The 16713-nt window shown below is 34.2% G+C and overlaps 4 protein-coding genes across 4 annotated transcripts; 3 read left to right on the top strand and 1 right to left on the bottom strand.

Annotated features, from left to right (window-relative positions):
- LOC104785270 (sigma factor binding protein 2, chloroplastic-like) lies at positions 2639-3409 on the top strand. The gene has a single exon (XM_010510447.1). The coding sequence runs from the start codon at positions 2715-2717 to the stop codon at positions 3156-3158; it is 444 nt and encodes a 147-aa protein (XP_010508749.1). The 5' UTR covers positions 2639-2714; the 3' UTR covers positions 3159-3409.
- Positions 7379-10483, bottom strand: LOC104785269 (vacuolar amino acid transporter 1-like). Its single transcript, XM_010510446.2, has 11 exons — positions 10040-10483; positions 9666-9928; positions 9375-9589; positions 9226-9249; positions 8945-9125; positions 8620-8839; positions 8379-8514; positions 8115-8280; positions 7961-8004; positions 7774-7836; positions 7379-7644 (listed from the first exon to the last, which is right to left on the bottom strand). Exons 1-11 carry the CDS (start codon positions 10222-10224, stop codon positions 7549-7551), a joined length of 1593 nt encoding a protein of 530 aa, XP_010508748.1. The 5' UTR covers positions 10225-10483; the 3' UTR covers positions 7379-7548.
- LOC104785268 lies at positions 11491-12798 on the top strand. The gene is made up of 4 exons (XM_010510445.2): positions 11491-11601; positions 11770-11908; positions 12236-12308; positions 12439-12798. Exons 1-4 carry the CDS (start codon positions 11547-11549, stop codon positions 12688-12690), a joined length of 519 nt encoding a protein of 172 aa, XP_010508747.1. The 5' UTR covers positions 11491-11546; the 3' UTR covers positions 12691-12798.
- LOC104785267 (phosphatidylinositol 4-phosphate 5-kinase 5-like) lies at positions 13007-16688 on the top strand. The gene is made up of 8 exons (XM_010510444.1): positions 13007-14657; positions 14763-14930; positions 15020-15185; positions 15293-15409; positions 15497-15690; positions 15772-15902; positions 15996-16068; positions 16158-16688. The coding sequence occupies exons 1-8, from the start codon at positions 13477-13479 to the stop codon at positions 16444-16446; spliced, it is 2319 nt and encodes a 772-aa protein (XP_010508746.1). The 5' UTR covers positions 13007-13476; the 3' UTR covers positions 16447-16688.

Raw genomic sequence — 16713 nt, 5'->3', positions numbered from 1 at the left:
AAAAAAAAAAAAAAAAAAAAAAAAAAAAACAAACGAAAAAAGGTAGTGATGCTTAATATATAGGAGATGATCAATACAACATCCGATCCAGATCATAGATGAATTCAGTTTCAGTACCGTATGCTCTGCTAGAAAGAACGAAGAAAAAAGTTATAAGTGGTTGGAGTGGATATATCTTCGTACGTGGACAATAATAACTCCATAAAATGCGTATCAAATCTACTTGATGGATTTGTCTCGGAAGAAGTCAGTCGTTTGGATCCGTTTACTTTCAAAGTCAACACACGTACGTGCTTTTAGGATAATGCAACCACGAACGAATACGTTTTTTAAACTTTTTGGTGTCCAAGTAATTTTTTGTTTGGTCGTTACTCGTTAGTGTCCAAATTAAGCTTTTTAAAATCACCAATTTCTTCGGTTATGGTATTATTGCAGTTTCTGTAATTATGCCAAAACTAATAAATTCATCAACATAGTCGGTCATTAGCCCCAACTAATCAGCTACGTACCAACTTTTATAATGGTTATTGAGAAAATTAGATTCGTTTATTTTAATAGACTCTTTTTGTGAAAATAGCGATATGAATTTCGTTACATTCTTAATGCCTTTTATTTTTCTTAATGAAATGGGACCAAGGCAGACTCGTACGTCTCTATTGGAAGGAGGGTATTTCTATTTTGTTTATGGGGAAAAAATGATAGCTTCTCGTAATTTACGATATTTTTTTTTTTCAACATTTATGAACATCGAGTAAAGTCGTATTTGGAATTATATTATGTGTCACGAAAATATGAAAGACTCTCTATCTACGTACACGTGACTTGACTTATTTGTTGAAGATCTTATATGGTCAAGTTCGATATTTTTTTTTTTACAGTACTAAGAATTTGTGGGAGCTTTTGATAAGTGAACAAACACCTAATACAATTCTCTTATCCACTGTAATATATAATACGAAGATTAAACCTGTCAACTTTTTGAAATAAAATGTAATGTTGTACTGATCAAAACGAAATTAAAATTAGGAGTTTTGGGAGGGGCAATTCGAGGGCCCTCACTAATAATAATATATAGACCGATGTCAAGAGCTAAACCTTTTAATTAGGACAGACCACCGGCACATACCGCAGTGCTACCTCTCGTCCCACTTGTCCACATGGACCCCTTTTGCTTTTATTTCTATCAATTATATTTTCAATTAATAAAACTTTTTCGTATTAAGTTTATGAGTTAAATAGTAAGAACATATGCTAATAAATTTCTACCAAATAGTAACACTTTTTGTTGGAGTCGGCAAATGGAAAGTTTCCCCAAAAGGTAATTAAAAATCGGGATTAGGTCTTAAAATAATTAATAGTATTAACTTCAAATTTTCACATAGAACCAACACCTTTTTCTTCTAAAATGGGACTAAAGTCGAATAAACTAAATCATTAGTTAGATCTATATTCTGTGCTCATCAATTGAGTTGACTCTTTAAACCATGAAAAACGATTGAATTGACTCTAATAGAATGACTATCCTTTTTCAAGTTTTCCTACGTAAAAATATAACATATTGTTTATCAAACATATAATAATTTACACAATGGTTAGTTTTTTTTTTTTTTTTTTTTTTNTTTTGTTTTCTTGTTGTTGACATATAATAAGTAGTTAGAAGTTTTTTTTTGGATAAATTTTTTTTTTTTTGGGATCATATATATTTGTGTTAATCACCATTGTTAAGTAGCATCGTCAATGGTTCCCGCGAAGGTTAGTTAATTTTTTTTCAGTTAGAATTAAGTTGGTGATGAGATCATTATCGTCGGGACAAAAGTGACGTCATGGCGTCTATACGTCTACCTCACCGATCTTGACGTGGCCTTCTCTTAGGTACCCTGACGACTTATTAGCCGACGGCGGCTTTCACTTTAACTTATTCTCATATATCTTCCATCACCGATTGTTTTGGTGCGTGACAAACACGTCCGGGGAAATCATTCTAATTATTTTAACTCGAGATTATAGATACAACATTTTTGATGTCCAAATATTCGTTATATACTAGGTTTATTTGAATGTTTTTGTAACTATCTTATAACAAGTATTTTCTTATATCATTGAGATGTCCAAAATATTGATGGATTGATCTAAAGTTCTAAACCCATTTGATTATATCATTATACCACTGAAACGTCCTAATTAATATATATAGTTTATACATTTAGATATATAATATAAATTATATTACATATCAACATACGATATAATCCACACTAGTCAGTCTCCCGACAATATGTTCTAGGTTTTCTTTGGTCCAAGTCCAACAATTTTCCAATCAGAAAGAGTAATAAATCACACTTGTTAGTTTTTGTTTTTTTTATGGTTTTTATAAATCACACTAGTTAAGAATTAAGACCATGGAGAAACCTACGGTGAAGAAAAGATGAGCAAGTAAATAAATACTACTGTCTTATGAAAATACACACACACGCGGACGCGCCGTCGGCTATCAGCAGATGAGGAAGGATTCAACTCGGACTCAATGCCATTTAATTTGTTTTGTTTGCTTCTTCTCTCTTCGCTGTAATTTCCACTCTCCTTCCTAAACAGTAAAAAAGAAAAGTTTATTGTATATATATTTTAAAATTGGGCTAAAACAAAGATAAGCTCATACACATCTAATTCTATTTTTTCTCTCTTACAAACACAAACAAAAGGAATTAATAAAGAAGATGGATCAGTCATCATCGACGTTGCTCATAAACCGGAGAAAGTCATCATCGTCTCCGACGAGGATACCACCGAAGCATAAGAGGAAGTCAACGACGACGATGACTACGAACAAACCTATCAAAGTCCGTTACATATCAAATCCTATGAGAGTCGAGACTTGTCCTTCTAAGTTCAGAGAGCTCGTTCAAGAACTCACCGGTCAAGACGCAGCTGATCTACCACAGGAACCCACCACTTTCCCGGTCGAAGAAAATCTCCACCGTCCATGTGAGTCGTCGGAGATGAACTCTGAGCCGTTGGATGGAGGAGGGATCCGTGAGTATTATTCACCGATGGATGATGATGAATTGTTTAATGCTCCTCAGATGTCGGCAGGTCTTTCAGGGTTTTTCTCCTCTGGTTTTTACAATGTGAATGCTTTAGGAAGCATTGGTTCTCTCTGAATCCAAGAAAAAAAAACAATTCTTATGAAAAAATACTATGTACGTTTCCATACTGAAACACACCGATCATGAAGAAGCAATCATCTAGTATAGTTTTTAGGGTTTTCATCGAAACCTATATATAGTGCTAGCTTGGTGAATTATTTTCGTTTGTGAGTAGAGAGATACATATATAGCAAATTACTGTGGTCATTTCAATCATTTGTTTGTTTTTTTAAATATATAATAATCAAAAACCTTATCAGGTGATTTATATTTGTGTAAATATGTAAAGTAACATATCAAATTCCCAGTTTGGTGGTAATAATTTTTGTGATCATCAGTTTGATCTCCCATGTAGTAAATTAATGATGATCACATATGGAAACAAAAAATACATCCATATAGAGCTTTTATGTTATCACGGACTTTAGTTAGAACATTTGGATTTTGGATAGATGTCTGATGTATCCCTTTTGATTTTTTAATTTATTTTTGGATTTTGGAAGATAATTTTGGTTGACCCCATCTCTATATAATAGAGCTACGCAATTATACATTTATTTTTTCGATTATTTTTTAATGATACAAGAATTTTGTTATTTTTTCTTAATATTTAATACTGTATTTTTTTTTTAAACAAAATTTGATAGAGTATTTAGTAGTCACATTATTGTAAGGAACTACGATATGTAAGTTACACTGGTTTCTACGACTGAGTTTCAAAAGTTAAAACAAAAATAAATAAAAAAGCTTTTTTCTTTTAAGTTGATAAATTTTTGTTTCTATTGTATTTCATATACTTGAAAAAAAATTTTAGCGAGCATACATGTGCAAACATACTGTTTTTAATATGACTCCTCACGAATAAAAAAGTTCAATGAATATTTGTTGAGGCTACTGTGGACCCGATCGATGATTTTCATAAATGTATCTTTGTATTTGTAATGTGAAACATAGACAAAGATATCTTTTTGATTGCTTATATATAGTTCTAGCATAACTATTTACATTGACATATTGAAATATTTGTGCCTGTTCCGCATTTGCCTTAATACAATCTACAAACAATATCTGACGGTAACATTCATCTGATATTAAATGGAAACAACAACTTCAGTTTGAACTGTGGATTTTTTAATGGTAGTTTGACTATTGTGATGTCTTAAATTGCAAAAATATTCAACGTTGCACAGGTTTTAAAAGTTTCTCTACGACTGTGGTTTGTGAGGCTATGGTTCGATATAAAGAAAAAAATCCCAGCGATACATGAGATAGCCTCTTTGAATTCAAAATAGTATTTCTAATCAAATGATTAAACATCAGCTTGGAACGAGCTTATCTTTTGAGTTCTTGACCAAAAAAGATGACCAACGTTTTGACGCTTGTTTCGCACGGCCAATAGACCGATTTAAATTGTCAACGTGAACTGACAGATTAATATATAATTATCTTCTGTATCTTTACTTGTCACCATCTGTTTTATTACTGGTTAAGAAATCTAATTTTGTCATCGAATTAATGTACCTTATAGTCAATAAAGGTATATGGACCAAAACGTTTGCCTATTTTTTTTTTGTTCTACATGTCCCATTACAAGTTTTTTTTTGTAGAGGAGATCATCTACAGACCTCGATCTATACTAGATTTATTTTTCTTGTGATACTGAAAAAAATTTGAATCCGAAAATCTCATCCTTCCTTAATTCTTTTGTTTAAGGCTAAACATGAAATGCCTTTTGACACACTTTAATTTTTGTGCAACACTTCTAGGCAAATTATTTTCAAAAGTTTTACAGAGGGAATCCTCAAATTAATTACCACCCAGTATTTGTTTGTTATGATGTATGGTCTATATAACAAATTTAGTGAGTATTGAAACACGGAGCAGGACCGACAAACCTCAAGTCTCGTAAGTTCCTTCCACGTAGTCATGTCGGTGACGACGAGACTGGAGATATTTGGGTCTGGCCGTCTAGGTTTAAATTACTAAATGGACGATCGATACTAAATAATACTACAATATGCATGGTCAATATATTCATGTGATGAAATCTTCTAAAAGCTGTTCTTTAACTTTTTTCCGTTGGGTTTGCTTATATTTTTCGATAGTTCCTATAAAACAAAAAACATGGCAGCTTTCTAGACCAAAATGGACAGAAAAGACAGAATTATAGATAAGAACATGTGACATATCAACCATCATCGTCATCAGACAATTTTTCTTTACTACCAACAAATTTCTCAAAGGTTGTGTTAGATAAAATTATTATAGTATAACATATACGGCCGCGTATAGCTATAGCACATGAAATGTATTGGACTAAAACTCCTATTTATTCTACATTCATTAAAGTATATCCATTAAGTATTTTGACTTTGTTTTATATTTTGTTCAAATTGCAGAAGCTATTGCTCAAATTTTATGTATAGTTAATCAAAAAATTTGAAAAAATGATGTTATTTTCAAGCAAATACCAAGAAATTTGATTGAATTAAATTATTTTGGATTTTATCTCTAATCGACACAACAACATGCAACAGCATGACCATATTTATCGCGAGCACAACTGCCACCAGCATAACCAAGGCCTGTACAAAATTGGGGGCATGAGTTTTCTCCATCACGACATAATCTATCTACTAGTGTCTTGAAGCATTGTCTACCATTCTTGCTTTATTCCATAGCCTATTAATTTAATAAAAGAAAAAAAAAACATGAATCCAATATACATTCACTGAAAACGTAACACAATTTTATTCATATAATTATAAAGTGAGGAATAAGAAGAAACCAATATACCTCGAGTACTACCAGTTGTCATACGACAATTAACATAAGATATGATGAGGAGAATAGTAAAAACAAATGAAATTGTTTTTTTTCATGGTGATAGCCATTTTTTTATAATAATAGCCTAACTTTTCTCCCTTTCTTCTTTTGTTGTTCTTTTTTTTTTTGTTTCTTCTTCTTATTTGATAAGACTTTAGACTGATTATATTATATATAGACTATTGGAAGTATACACTTACAAAAGTATACACCATGTAATTAATCTTTATGACTAGGAGGACTACGTCTTTAATTTATGTTGTAGATATTATAGGATCATATTAGTTTTGGCAAGTATATATATGGTCTTCTATCATGGAAGGACACAATTCTACATTCATTCTCTTTGACTCTATGACTTTCCTGGTCAATGTTTTGAAAAGTAACGTACTCCAATTAGTACTCTAGTTAGTAAAACTCCTTTTCATTCCTCAAATTTTTTACTATTTATAAGTAATATTATTTCTTCGTCATTCTTCTACATTATTCATAAAATAAAAAAATAAAAAATAAAAATATTCTTCCCCAAAATTGATGAGGAACAAATGGAACACAAAATAAAACAAATATTAAAATTCGTTTTTTATTTTAAAATAATAAAATTATGTTTATTAATAATATTTCAATTTTATAATACTATAATATTCATACTTTTTCACAATATATTGGCAGAAATTTTTTTATATACGAATTTCATGTTAAATTAATCTGAAGATTTTATTTGAAAATTGTATGAATAGTAAAATAAATTAAAAAGATATTTATATCGTAAATAAACACTAAAGAATATTTTAAATTATTTTAAAATTTTATTGTAGGTTAATATTAACTATCAGTATTTAATATGATGTATATAAAATTTAAGTCACAAATTTTATTTTAAAATCAAATGTAAAATTTACTTTATATACATTAAAAGTAGTATTATTATTTTATTGATTGATTTATTTAATATTTAATATATTTTTAAAAAATATTGTTATTGTTTGGTCACCAGTTATTATTTTGTTATTTTTCTGCATTTTTTTCTTTCATTCCTCAAAAATTGTTTATTATGTTCCGTATTGTTCTTTTTTATTCATTTTCATTTTGTTCTTCTAATGGCTACCAATAGAATAAGTGTTAAAAATTTAAGTTTACGAAAACAAACCTAATTTTACATCCGTCCATAAAATTTTCTATGTTCTGTTAGAGGTGTTATAAATTCAACATGTTTTCATATATTATAAATTTAACGCTTAATTATTTTTTTATTTTCAAATTTAAAACTAGTAAATTCTAAAGTTTTCAAAATCTATTTTTTTTAATAAATCTGAATATTTGATTTAAGAAAAAAAAATAAATTATTTGTGTTATTATGCATGTCTCATGAGAAGGATGCTCAGAAAAAATGAAGAGATACACAAAAATACGAAAGCAAACATAAAATAAAACTACTAGAAAGCAAACCTTTCACTAGTTTTATTGTCTTTTAAATCCAAATTAATAATCTTAATCAGAGACTTATTTAGCTTCAAAAAATAAAACATTCAACTCAAAGAAAAGGAGAGAAACTATGGGGCTTTGTCTTGGAGTTTCTTCATTGATAGTTCCTAATGATCTTTGCAACCGAGGAGTATGTCCCCAAGGTCCCACTTACCACCCCAATGGCCACAATTATCGAACTCAGAACCATCTGTATCACACAACTCAGTGTTAATCATAAGAATCCATATACAGAAAGTGAAAACTCATCAGTCCCAAAAAAATTACTTCAAGAAGTTGAGAAGAAGAGGGCACCAAAAAAATGCTGAAATTACATTACCTGTGTTCTTGTAGCTTTGTTCCCCATTATCTTTATGAAGCATAGAGCTGGCATTACTATTGCCTGAATCATACAAAATACTTTTGAGTTTTGATCCATGAATGTGTTTCTTGATAGCAATGATGTTCTTTGGATATTATTAATCAATAAGGAAAGAGCGGAGAGATGATGAAAACTGAAAACTAACCACGAGTATACTGAGAAGAGATCCTATAAGAGCCATCACAAGACCTATGTGGAAAAATCAACCAATTGCAAAAGAAAACAAAAATGAGTCTTGAGACCATTAAAGAGCATTCCGAGTAAAAAAAAACAAAACCTGTCTAGCTTAATGTTATTACCAAAGAATGGGATAAGGAAAGCAGAACAAACAGAGGAAGCAACGAGTGCTGTTCTTAGAAGAAGAAAGCACCATATGTTCTCTTGCATTCTTAGGGGTAATAGTTCTTCTATACTCCTTGCAAGTGGATTCATCAGGAGAGCGTACTTCGTAAACGGACTCACAACCTGAAAATAGAACAAAACAGAACGAAGAAAGAGTTTTAGAGTAAAATGGAACTTCCAAAGATTTATGGAAAGAAATAAAACCGGTTTTGGTTTCTGACCGTAGTCCACTGTGCCACTTTTGAGAAAAATTGATCCTTTGGCATGTTTAGTGTAATCTGAGACAAGGTGGCTTCACCAAACATAAGATAACCCATGACTGCAACTCCTCCATATAACAAAACACATAAAATGAAACTGCAACATAGCCAAAACAAAAAAAAATCATTAGTAGTTTTAGAATAGGATTGAGAAAAAAACATCAAAAGCTAATATAAGAAGAGTGATGTTTTTGGTATTTACGTTGTGATCACTGCTTTGTTGAATTTGGTTTTATCAGCCATGGATTGGTATATATTTGGGAACACAGAATGGCCTGAATAGCAAAATCCATAGATACCAATAGCAAACGGTATCCCGTTCAGTTTCACAGCTTGCCCGGTGTGATGAAACCCAATTCCCCCCGTTGTACCGAGGAAGAACACGCTTACTGCTATTAAAACGGTTGAAATAACTCCACCAGCTATGTCATCACAAGAAGAAAAACAAGTGAAAACTGATTCAAGATTCTTGACTAAAAGGAATCAGTTATATCAAGAAAAAGAAAAAGCAGTTGATTTGAGTGTACCTGAGAGGTAGGAAATGATGCGGAGGTCCTTCAACCAAACAGTTGGCAGAACAATGAGAGCAGTGAAGATTCCAAATAAATGTTTAGAGTCAATATTGATCCCAAGCCAATCCAAGGATGTACCAGGGAAAAGCCCCGTAAGGTTATCCCCTTCCAAAATGATGAATTCAACACAATATGACTACAAAAAAGTTGACAAAGACTCTAGTAAGTTCAGACAGAAACAAGCTTGCTTTAGATCTATGAGTTTTTAATTTGGTAACGGTAAGATCTTCACTTACATAGAGTTCTGTGTACAATAGCATCTGCACAACAACAAAAAACACAATTGCAGAAACCATAAGAAACTATGATTCTATAGCTGCAGCAGCTAATGATAAAAAAAAAAACAGAACAGCTGATCCAAATCTCTACAACTAAAACAACTTACACAGATAAGAATACGACCATAGATCCCAAAAGCTGCTTCTCCAATATCAGGATAAGTGATAATGCCAGTTTTGTTCTCGAAACATTCTTTCATCAGAGTAGCAGTGTAACAACAGATAACAGCAAATAAGAGAAGAATGACCATACTAGCCCAACCAGCTTCTTTCACTGTAAAAGGTGTTGAGAGAAGTCCAACTCCAGCCATTACATTAATTGCTGCAACCAACAAATACAGAGTTTACACATATTTTGCTGATAAGCCCAAGAAATCATAATCATTTTTGTAATTTACCATTGAAAATGGTCTGAGTGAAGCTGCAACCAAAGCCACCAATGGCCATTTCCTCAGCAAAGGAGCCTTTATGAGACCAAACTGACTGTGTAACTGAGGCTTTGTCATATTCTTCAGTCCTCTGAGGGAGTAAAGGTGCTTTTGATCCAACATCTAATTGACTTCCTAGATTACTTCTGCTCGCTCTATAGAAACTCGGTGGATTACTCCTCAGAGATCCAAAGATCGGTGATGCAGCAATCGTATATGAATCAGTCGTTTCCCTGAAAAAAAAAAAACAGAACCAATCAAAATTACATAATCACAGTGTGTTCATCATTACATGATCTCCCTCAAGATTGGAGCTTTACGAAGAGAATGTAAGAAAGAATTACCGAAAGCTCTGAGGCCATTGAACCTGGGAGATGAAAGGTTCATCGTTGTCGTCGTCACGATCAGCATCACCAGGAAGATCTCCGAGATCGCTTTGATCAGTTTCACTGTCGTTCTCGTACTTGCTGCTCTCTTCTAGATCTTCATCGTCTTCGAACGTAAACACGGTCTTTTTATCCTTATCCATGTTTCTTGAAACAAAACCTTTCACCTAATAATAATCGATCTAGCGAGAGTAGTAGTATTCAACAAGAACCCAACAAGAGAATACAAATCTCACAGACTAGGAAAAATATATTTTTGATTGATGTTTTTGGTTACAGAGAGAGTGAGGTGGGGGTTCGAGAAGTTTGCAGAGAGGAGGCTGAGTTTTCGAGAAGCCTGGCCCTCTGAACACAGTTGTCCGTTTTCTTTTTGTCTTTTAAGGGATAATATATATTTTTTCTTTTTCTTTTTTAGAGGGCTTTTGTGATTTGATTTGCGAGTTGATTGCCTTGTTATAAGGCGGGAAGTGCTGACGTGGTGATGATTGAGATTAGAGAAAAGTGATCAGAGTTGAGTTCAATTTTTTGTTTGATCGATGACAAGTGTTGCGTTTTGAGTTTGTTCGGTCCGGATGGATGTGTTTGCCGTAGCTGGTTTAGAACGTGTCAACCATTTTTTTTTTTTTTTGGGTCATCAACGTGTTTTCAACCTATTGACAAACAAAAAAATTCATTATCCGTTCGTTACCATGGAGTATTTTATTTGAAAACTATCCGGTGCAATTACTTTTGTTACTTTCTTTTGACGAATAATTACTACCATGAATGATGATGGTGCTGGATTCTTAGGTTTAGTACTTGCTTAGAACTCATTCGTTGTTCTAAATCTAAATGTCCCGCAAGAGTCCAAAGAAGAAGATGTGAGTGACTCAAACTCGACGAGGGGATGGGGTGTAAATCTCTATCGTGTCAGCTAAAACATAGAAATACGTTATCTCTCTGTGCTGGCATGTGAAGTTTCTCCAAGTGTCCTACTTCCATATGCTCATTTCCAAATCTAATCATTTTTAGCCTTTTTAATTTTCTTTAACACAAATGTATTTTTATTTTTGGTCAATAATCTCTGATGTGTTTTTAATGAAAAGATCTCTCCATGCCTTTTCAACCTTGATTTTTTGCTAAACTGAATCATCAACACTTTAGTTACTCTACTAAATTTTGGCTTTCAAATTAATACTGTGACTATATTTCTACATCTCATAATGCAGTAAACAGTTGATAATTATGAGATATCATATAACTAATGTTGAACTGTGCATAAAATAAATTAAAATAAGATTTTCATATAATATGAAATTAAATGGACTAAAACTTTTTCTACAGATCCTTATGTTAAACTGTCACGCTTCCGGTACGTGGCTTATCGATCAGGAAATGCCAAGATACTGAGCCCACCTCACAAGTCACAAGGTCACATCTCCATCATTTGTTTCTCAATATTATCATCCTTCGCATTTGTTAAAACATGCAAGAAAAAGAAAAGAAAGATATCACAAATATGGGTCAAGCTCTCAATACCGGTTCGTCCTTTCTCTTTCTCCCACAAAATCACGTCTTCTATTGAATTCATTTATAAATACACATACACATATATCTTTTCTTTTCTATATGATAAAGATTGAATACATCATATATTTCAACTAACAATATATATTTTTTTTCCGGGGTAACTTAATTACGGAATGAAGCAAAAGGGAAAGGAGAGGTAGATGTAAAAGACTTGGAAGCAATGGCTGAAAATTGCTACCGCAAACGCTTTGAAGAACAAAATGACGATCAAGAATGGTCTTTTGGCGACTTCTATCGCATTGTTGCTGAAGCTGTCGAGTAATTTTTTAAAATAATATTCTTCTTATCATCTTTATTTTTTTTTACGGAATTTAATAAGCACGATAGGTATCGAGAACAGTTAGATTCGGGTATACAACTATTTTAAAATAACGATTAGTTGGTCTCCCTAAAACTCGAGTTTGGACACCACAAAATTATTATAGTTTTGGTCCGGACGGTTTGTAAGTCAATGCTATAAAAATTAAAATAAAAGAATGATAAAGACTCGAGCCAAATTAGTCGGCATCAAGATAATTTGATTATGGTATATAAATGATATTATATTTATACATGTGATATGATTATATTTATTTGGTGCGACAGAGAAATCAACAGAAGACTCGGTGGTACGCAACTTAAGGTGCCAAGTGTTGATAAATTACAAGAAGCTTATGAGGTAAAACTCTCTGTTACGTACAGAGTCTTCGACTTGGTTTACTCTAAACCGAAATAAGATTACAATTGAAACTTAATGTGTTAACCGTTAACCAATTGGTTTAATTAATGATCTTGGTTCGGTCTCGTAGAGACACAATCTCGGGGAGGGGAAGAAGCTATCGAAGGACGAGTTTCAGAAGCTTCTTCAGGAGGTATTGATCGGAGCTGGTTTCACCGGCGTTGGAGGAGTGAAAGAGTTTCTTCTGTTCATCTTCGGAGTTCCTGCGCTCGCCGTCTTCATCAAGAACCGTATAGCTCCGACGTCCCTATCCAACGACATTTTCATCCCAGCCGTCACCTCCGCCACCGTTTTCCTCCTCGCCAAGCTTAACAAGATATGACTCTAATCGTTTGACCTTTTCGAGCTTTGCTTTGTTTGAATTTGTATTGGGGATTGATTGATTATGCGTGTTTGTGAAATATATGGAAAGTTTCACTCTTTTAGTTGATTGATTGTTGAAAGAGAAAGTAATGAACTTATGTTGTTCGACAGAATGCGTCAGTGAGTTTAAAGGGAACTCTGTATTTTTTTCACTGAGTTTAAGTTAACGAATTCAGATTGGGGAACTAATTAGTCTAAATGGGTCCATTTTAAAAAATATGTTTCAATGTCTTTTGTAAAAAAAAAAATATGTCTTTTGTATTAGTGGGTGGCAAGGAGAAGAAGCTAATTTTAGAAAATTTGGGGGTCGTGCTTGTTTCTCTAAATTTCAAGGCTTTGATTGGTTTGAGGACATGAACGAGTCCTTTCTTCGAATGTCAAAATTAGTTTTGAAAACTGATAAGAAAAGATGAAATCTCGGAGGCGTTTTTTCCCTTTTAACTATTTTTTGGCGATTGGTTTTTTTCTCTGTTTTTCTTTCTTTGGTTTGAAAACATGGTCTAGAGAATCTATCATTCAATCCAATAATGCTGCAATATGAATAAGCTCTTTGCCTCCGACTCAGCTACATTGAGATCACAAAAACTCGCTGAGGCAAAAGAAAATGACCAATGGGACATATGTTGTTGATCTCTTGGGTATTTGTACATCTTTAGGATTGTTATCTAGACGTATCTTATGAGGGTATTCTAGGTACTGATAGCTTACAGGTTTATAAGATAGAAAGTTTCCTTAGTTTAACACAATGAGCAAGGACCAAAGCTATGTTCTAAAAGCATGGGAGGTGACCATGCGAAAGACCCAGCAAGCAAAGAAGCGGGCAAATAGCGTTTTTGGAACAGTATCGATAGCACCACATTCAGAGAACGATACTACAATTGATGAGAATGACGATGAGACCACCACTGACAGGAGCAGCACTGAGGAATTCTACCATGCTGAGAGGGTGCTTCCCAATGGGGACTACTACACAGGTCAATGGTATGATAATTTTCCTCATGGCAATGGAAAATACCTCTGGACAGACGGCTGCATGTACATTGGTGAGTGGTACAATGGGAAAACCATGGGGAATGGAAAGTTCGGGTGGCCATCTGGTGCCACATACGAAGGAGAGTTTAAAAGTGGTTACATGGATGGTATTGGCACATACACGGGTCCGAGTGGAGACGCTTATAAAGGTCAGTGGGTGATGAACCTGAAGCATGGACATGGCGTCAAGAGTTTTGCAAATGGAGATGCTTATGATGGTGAATGGAGGAGAGGTTTGCAAGAAGGTCAAGGAAAGTACCAATGGAGCGATGGGTGCTATTACATTGGCGAATGGAAGAATGGTACGATATGTGGCAAAGGGAGTTTTGTTTGGACAAATGGAAATAGATACGACGGGTTTTGGGATGAAGAGTTCCCTAGAGGGAATGGGACATATAAATGGGACGATGGAAGTTTCTATGTTGGCCATTGGTCTAAGGATCCAGAGGAAATGAATGGTACTTATTACCCGTCAGGAAATGAAGGGAATCTTGACTGGGATCCTAAAGATCTGTTTAATAATCTGAGTGAGTACAGTATCTGCAGCGGAGAAAGGGTTCCGACGTTGCCTTCACAGAAGAAACTATCTGTTTGGAATTCTTCCAAGCGTGTAGAGAAGCCTAGGAGGATGTCTGTTGATGGGAGGGTAAGTGTTGGCGTAGATAGAGCGTTTGAGAAGATGAATATGTGGGGGAACGAAATCGGTGAAGGAGGTACCGATATGAGGAAGGAATTGGATGCAGAGCTGATGAGATTGGACGCTGAAGGCCTTCAGAGCCTGAAGTCGAGCCCTGTGCCTATGAAACTTCCAAAAGCAGGACGGAAGCAAGGGGAGACAATATCCAAAGGCCATCGCAATTACGATCTTATGCTTAATCTGCAATTAGGAATCAGGTAAGAGAGACTGTGTCCTTAGTTTTACAATTTGAAGTTTGTTGGTATATATATGCACATGCTTGTGTTTTTGTTGTCATTTTTAGTGAGTTTTATTCCCCGCAGGCATTCTGTTGGAAGACAAGCTCCAGCGGCATCTCTTGATCTGAAGCCTTCAGCTTTCGATCCAAAAGATAAGATATGGAGGAGGTTTCCGCGTGAAGGAACCAAGTACACTCCTCCACATCAATCTACTGAATTCAAATGGAAAGATTATTGCCCACTAGTTTTCAGGTTAGACCCAAAAATCCCTTTATCTATTTCACATATATACAAATTCTGTTGTATGCTTTAACATGTTTTGCTTATGATTTAATTCCCAGGAGCTTGAGGAAGCTATTCAAAGTAGACCCAGCTGATTACATGTTATCGATTTGTGGGAATGATGCCCTTCGAGAACTATCATCCCCTGGCAAAAGTGGGAGCTTTTTTTATTTAACAAACGATGATCGCTACATGATAAAAACAATGAAGAAGTCGGAAACAAAAGTGAGTTCTTTTCATATTACCGGTTATAAAGTGTTGGCTTGCTATTACCGAGATTTCAGACTGCATTTACTGAAACCATTTTCTTTCTTTTTGTCTTCTTAATGTAGGTGCTTCTGAGGATGCTTGCAGCATATTACAACCATGTTCGAGCATTTGAGAACTCTTTGGTAATCAGATTCTTTGGTCTACACTGTGTGAAATTGAATGGACCAACCCAAAAGAAGGTAGATACAAAAAGTTAACACTTCTTTTGGCATGGCTTTTGAGACGATCGATTTGGATTAATACCTTTTGGTCTACATATAATGCAGGTGCGATTCGTCATTATGGGTAATCTGTTTTGTTCCAAGTACTCTGTTCACAGACGCTTTGATCTGAAAGGATCTTCTCTTGGTCGTACAACTGACAAACCTGAATCAGAAATCGATTCAAACACGATCTTGAAAGACCTCGACTTGAATTTTATCTTCAGATTGCAGAAAGTATGGTACCAAGAATTCATCAGGTCAAAAACCATTACACTCTACTTTTACAAAAGTTTGTTTGCGCTTGCCCCATTTCTCATGGCTCATTTCTCACATTACAGGCAAATCGATAAAGACTGCGAGTTTCTAGAACAAGAGAGAATAATGGATTACAGTCTTCTAGTTGGGATTCACTTCAGAGAAGCTTCCGTCGCTGGAGAGCTGATTCCTTCGGGAGCTCGGACACCTATTGGTTAGCATTTGTCAATTCAAAAATATGTTTTCTTTCCATCAGCAAAAAATTGAATAGTTTACAGAAGCAAAATGATTGTTTCTTTATCTACAGGTGAATCAGAAGAAGAATCAGGCCCTCGTCTTTCTAGGGCAGAGGTTGATCAGCTTCTTTTAGATCCTTCAAGGTAACACAAGACAAGAGATCAATAGCAACACTTTTAAACTCAAAACAGAAACACATCAACATGGATGTTGGATATGTTTGTACTTGCAGGTGGGCAAGTATTAGACTGGGGACCAACATGCCAGCGCGTGCAGAGAGAACGATGAGAAAAAACGACTGTGAGCTTCAGCTTGTGGGAGAACCTACAGGAGAGTTCTACGAAGTGGTGATGATATTTGGTATAATTGACATTCTTCAAGATTATGATATCAGCAAGAAGCTTGAACATGCGTACAAGAGCATACAGTATGACCCTTCTTCTATATCTGCGGTTGATCCAAGACAATACTCGAGGCGTTTCCGTGACTTTATCTTCAAAGTCTTCACAGATGACAATTGAGAAGGGGTTATATTGTCTCTGGGATCTTTAACTTTCTTGTGTCGCAAGAAAGAAGGATAAAGATGATTTACATACAAAATACTTTGGCAAAAAGGCTCTGCAAACAGACGACCTTGCCAAGTATGAAGTATGAATCCCATTTTGTTTGTTTATTTCAAATTTTATAGATCTTTCTGATTTTTGTATTAATCTTTGTAATCAGTTAACATCCATAGCAATAACTTATTCTTATTCTTTTTTTTTTCCTTGTATACTGTTGTTATGTAA

The sequence above is a fragment of the Camelina sativa genome, chromosome 5 (assembly GCF_000633955.1).
Source record: "Camelina sativa cultivar DH55 chromosome 5, Cs, whole genome shotgun sequence".
Lineage (NCBI taxonomy): Eukaryota > Viridiplantae > Streptophyta > Magnoliopsida > Brassicales > Brassicaceae > Camelina > Camelina sativa.
Note: the sequence above shows the minus strand (reverse complement) of the source record. Positions and strands in the feature narration are given on the sequence as shown.

Coding starts and splice junctions, on each gene's coding strand:
- LOC104785267 (XM_010510444.1), top strand. CDS start 13,477: ATGAGCAAGGACCAAAGCTATGTTCTAAAAGCATGGGAGGTGACCATG. Junction 14,931..15,019: donor TATTGCCCACTAGTTTTCAG/GTTAGACCCAAA, acceptor TTTAATTCCCAG/GAGCTTGAGGAAGCTATTCA. Junction 15,186..15,292: donor TGAAGAAGTCGGAAACAAAA/GTGAGTTCTTTT, acceptor TTCTTAATGTAG/GTGCTTCTGAGGATGCTTGC.
- LOC104785268 (XM_010510445.2), top strand. CDS start 11,547: ATGCAAGAAAAAGAAAAGAAAGATATCACAAATATGGGTCAAGCTCTC. Junction 11,602..11,769: donor GGGTCAAGCTCTCAATACCG/GTTCGTCCTTTC, acceptor TACGGAATGAAG/CAAAAGGGAAAGGAGAGGTA. Junction 11,909..12,235: donor ATTGTTGCTGAAGCTGTCGA/GTAATTTTTTAA, acceptor TTGGTGCGACAG/AGAAATCAACAGAAGACTCG.
- LOC104785269 (XM_010510446.2), bottom strand. CDS start 10,224: ATGGATAAGGATAAAAAGACCGTGTTTACGTTCGAAGACGATGAAGAT. Junction 8,515..8,619: donor AACAAAGCAGTGATCACAAC/GTAAATACCAAA, acceptor GCTATGTTGCAG/TTTCATTTTATGTGTTTTGT. Junction 7,645..7,773: donor ACAAAGCTACAAGAACACAG/GTAATGTAATTT, acceptor TGTGTGATACAG/ATGGTTCTGAGTTCGATAAT.
- LOC104785270 (XM_010510447.1), top strand. CDS start 2,715: ATGGATCAGTCATCATCGACGTTGCTCATAAACCGGAGAAAGTCATCA.